We start from the raw sequence: 4,178 nt of genomic DNA on the forward strand, positions 1-4,178 counted from the left end.
ACGCACGCACACACGCACGCGCACACACACACGCACACACACACGCACACACACACACACACCATTGCATCGCCAAACCTTTACTAACGTGAAAATAATCTTTGAAACAAGTTCATTTGTGTTTCAAAAAATCAAAAATATTTTTCTCTAGGTAGGTTTCAACTATTTTATTCATGAATGTTCCATTATTTCAGTGACATTTTTAGGAAAGTAATATCTTTTTTTGTGCGTTATTAGCATGTTATTATGTCAACAAGGATCTTACACTAGTTATTATGTATAATTAGCATGAAAATCAAAGTCAAACAACATGAATTTTAAAAGGAGGTATAATTAGCATGTTATTATGTCAAATCATAGTCAAACAACATGAAAATGTATAACTAGCATGGTATTATGTTACTCCTACTAAAGATCTTACTCTTGTTTTCCGTGCGTAATTTTTTTTGAAAGGAGGTCCATTTGGATTATAAAATGCATGTGTTTTTAACTCTTAAACTAAGACAAAAGGAACAAAAAATCAAAATTTTCTTTGCTATATTCCTTTGAACCAAAGGTTTGAATGATGCCACTGTAGAAAAAAAAAACTCTATTTCTATGTGTTTTCTACACTTTTCCTTTGAACCACAGGAGGCCTTGATTTACTAGTATTCCCAGATATTCCATTGGAAGAGTTTGCGCATACTACATGATTAGTCATCCAAACAACATCCAATTATACCCACCCATAAGTGTTATAAATATTTTTGGTCATTGGCTGGACGGTATTCCAAATAGGGTCAATACGTTATGGGTGAAAGTGTATGGCTTATTATGATTGCTTTTTCTATGTAGAAATGATTTGATTTCTAATAGCATAAACTCTTCTCCTTTGCAAGTTATTTTCAGTTATACGCACTCGCTTCGTATGTGGTCTACGCTACACCGAACAGAGTAACAACCGCTATTCAAAGCGGTGTGTATGCGATTGGAGTAGGTCGCCAGGGAGTTATTACCCAACATGGGAGGCAGCATAATCTCTGGATCGGTCTACCACCTTCTTCGACATAGGTATATGTCGGTCCTATATGACTCTATTGTTGCCCATATGTTGGTTTCTTCCCAGACTTTTAGTGTCATGTTAGTTATGCAGAGATCGGGGGTAACTCATTAGGTTTTGTATCCGCTTGATACTATATTTAAAGTTAATAAAAGCATTTTTTATCAAAAAAACAAGTAAAAATGTTTCTATATGCACAATTTGAGATTTCTTGCGCTCATTGGGTCACTGTCATCATGCAACATTAAAATTTGTCATTTGTGTCTTAGAACATGCATATCAATGCCTTCATCTACAAAGTAGGCTCCTGTAAAATCAAGTCACATGTAAGACAAACGAGCAAGAATGCTCGATTGGGAACAATTTATTTGCTGAACTGAAAGCAACTGAGCATTACAACCCCTGGAAGGACAATGGTGTTGCAAAATGGAAGACATTACGAGAGACACCGCGCGCTTTAGGGCTTCACATTATTTTAGCCAACACGACAACGAACGAACGAACGTAGACGAGAGGGACCTTGACGGAGACATCACGGTATGAGGCCCGATGAAAGATTCATGCATGTTGCCGATGGATGACAGACGGCGATCGAGCTCGCCGATCACTCGAAGGTGCCGGGGTGCTCGTGCTGCATCTTGACCACCTGCTGCCACGAGGCGCGGCTGGAGATGGCGTCGTACCACCTGGCCACGTGCCTCTTGGAGGTGAAGAGCTTCCTGCCCCTCTGGGAGCCGGCGATGTAGTGGGAGGCCGGCAGGTGGGAGAGGTCGGCGAGCGTGAACTCGTCGCCGGCGAGGTACTGGTTCTTGGCGAGGATCTCGTCGTAGACGCCGAGCATCTGCTGCAGCTTCCTCTCGTTCTCCGCGATGCGGGCCTCGTCGGGGAGCATGTTAAGCTGCGGCGCGAAGGCCAGGTGGAAGACCAGCTCCGAGCTCGGGGCGTCGAAGCTCTGCGACTCCGCCTGGAGCCACTGCTCTATGGACGCGCGCTCCAGCGACCCCGTGCCGTAGATCCCGCGGTTGCCGTCCTCCGGGAACTGGGTGCATAGGTAGCGGCATATCGCCCTTGAATCTGCCACCAGAAGAGAAGACAAGAACCACATTCTGTAATTAAATTCTTCAATCGGTGTGCTGTTTTGGATCAGAATTAACTCTGCTTCTTACCAACAAGGGTCTTGTCACCATGCTTGAAAGTCACCTGCCCGGTAGGATCCTGCAGATCGAGACGGACGATCGTCAACAGTGAGATTATACATGATCAAACCCAAATTAAGAAAGTGCACCATGGATGCATGGATGGATGGATGGAGATGGCAGGGATGATGATACGCACCCTTAGCTTGATGAACTCGGGCAGCTTGTGCTCCCTCTTGAAGGTGTCGATGCGGACGAGCTCGAACTCGAGGTTCTTCTCGAAGAGGCAGGTGAGCACCCTGGCCACGTCAGTCGACGCCGGCTGCCCGAACACCTGCAGACCCGCCGCCATTGCTTCAAATTTCTCGGTGAGAGACCTTCAACTAGCTTCGACCGATCTGCAGGCCGGTGATCAGTGAGTGAGTGAGTGAAGCGACTGACTGCTGATGGAGACCATAGGATCCATGGCCAGGCGTTTTATAGCTAGCGGGCAACCGGCAAAATATGCTTGCCTTGGCGCAGAGGATTACCGGCGAAAGCGAAAGCTACCAAAAGGTAAAGAGGAGAGCCCATACGGCCGGCAGGATTCTTTTGGAGGTGCCATGCATCTTGTCTCCAGCAAGGAACAAAAACACCCATCTCATTGATGTTGTTCTCCAGGGTGACCATCGATCCTTTAGCGGATGTGGTACGTAACCAGCACGAAAGATGCTTATGACATCGGGTTAGATTAGATGTATGGCAAAGCATTGGGGCTACAAGGTAGATCCTCGTACGGGCACGAGTGCCTGCCAAGCAAGGGATCAAAGGCCTGGAAATTAATTGGCCGCGGAAGATGCGTCGCCGGACAAACCAAGGCTTTATGGTCGATCCAACGAGGCAGTGTGTTCAGTAATAAGGTGCGTGCTTTGGGTTAAAAATTACACTGATTCGGTTTGCCGTGGCGCGCGTGCCTTTGCGTGTGAGGGCATGTACAATGGTTGATAAGACAGTCTTATCTTAAGTCTTGCATGTAATTTAGAGATAACAAACAAAATTGTCTACAATGGGTCATCTTTTAGCCTTATCTTCAATAACTAGTTATTCCTAGAAACATGGTGAGACATATTATGCTAAGAGATCATCTCTTGTCTTTTCTTAAATAAGAGAAGACAAGTCTTTTCTTATGAGTTCTCTCTCCTCCACCTCATCATTTATCCTACATGGCACTGCTAAGATAACACCATTGTAGATGCCCTGAGGTGGTTGCGACACAGATTCAGGTGGATCTGCATGCTTAATAGTAGATTTATATCCCAACCAAGAATACTTACTAGCGACAATTTTTCCCCGAGAAAACTTTCGATCTATTCATCTTTAATCATGGCAGTACACCGAACACCTAAAATAATAGAAATTACATCCAAATTCATAGACCACCTAGCGACGACTATAAACACTGAAGCGAGCCGAAGGTGTCACCGTCATTGTCCCTCCTCGCCGGAGCCGGGCAAAACATGTTGTAGTAGATAGTTGGGAAATCGTCGTGCTAAGGCCCCATAGTACCAGCGCAGCAGAACAACAACTGCCGCTGATAAAGACTAGCGTAGATCAGAAGAATCCAACCTGAAAACACATGAACGTAGACGAACTACGACCAGATCCAAGCAAATCTACCAAGGACAGATCCGTCGGAGGCACACCTCCACACGCCCACCGATGATGCTAGACATACCATCGGGACGAGTGCTAGGCGGGGAGGACCTTATTCCATCTTCAGGGAGTCGCCGTCGTCTCGTCTTCATGAGCAGAACACAAACCCTAAGAAAACGCAAAGAAACAACTGAAAACATAGCCCTCCTGTCAACAAGGGCCGAGATCCAGCAGGCCGCCATGGCCCTAAGGCCACCAGAGACGAAGCGGACGACGGCGGTGCTGGCGGGAGACAGGGGAACCCTAGACTTTTCTTAGGGAGGAGGCCAACTAGCGAGAATTAATATGGGATGGAGGGAGTACATATGAGT

General features: G+C 46.0%; 1 protein-coding gene across 1 annotated transcript; it reads right to left on the reverse strand.

Moving 5' to 3' along the window:
* Window positions 1–1,364: 1,364 nt before the first annotated feature.
* Window positions 1,365–2,610, reverse strand: LOC119304020 (glutathione S-transferase F8, chloroplastic-like). Its single transcript, XM_037581184.1, has 3 exons — window positions 2,375–2,610; window positions 2,206–2,254; window positions 1,365–2,113 (listed from the first exon to the last, which is right to left on the reverse strand). The coding sequence occupies exons 1-3, from the start codon at window positions 2,525–2,527 to the stop codon at window positions 1,644–1,646; spliced, it is 672 nt and encodes a 223-aa protein (XP_037437081.1). The 5' UTR covers window positions 2,528–2,610; the 3' UTR covers window positions 1,365–1,643.
* Window positions 2,611–4,178: the final 1,568 nt, after the last annotated feature.

Source organism: Triticum dicoccoides, chromosome 5A (genome assembly GCF_002162155.2).
Source record: "Triticum dicoccoides isolate Atlit2015 ecotype Zavitan chromosome 5A, WEW_v2.0, whole genome shotgun sequence".
NCBI classification, from domain to species: domain Eukaryota; kingdom Viridiplantae; phylum Streptophyta; class Magnoliopsida; order Poales; family Poaceae; genus Triticum; species Triticum dicoccoides.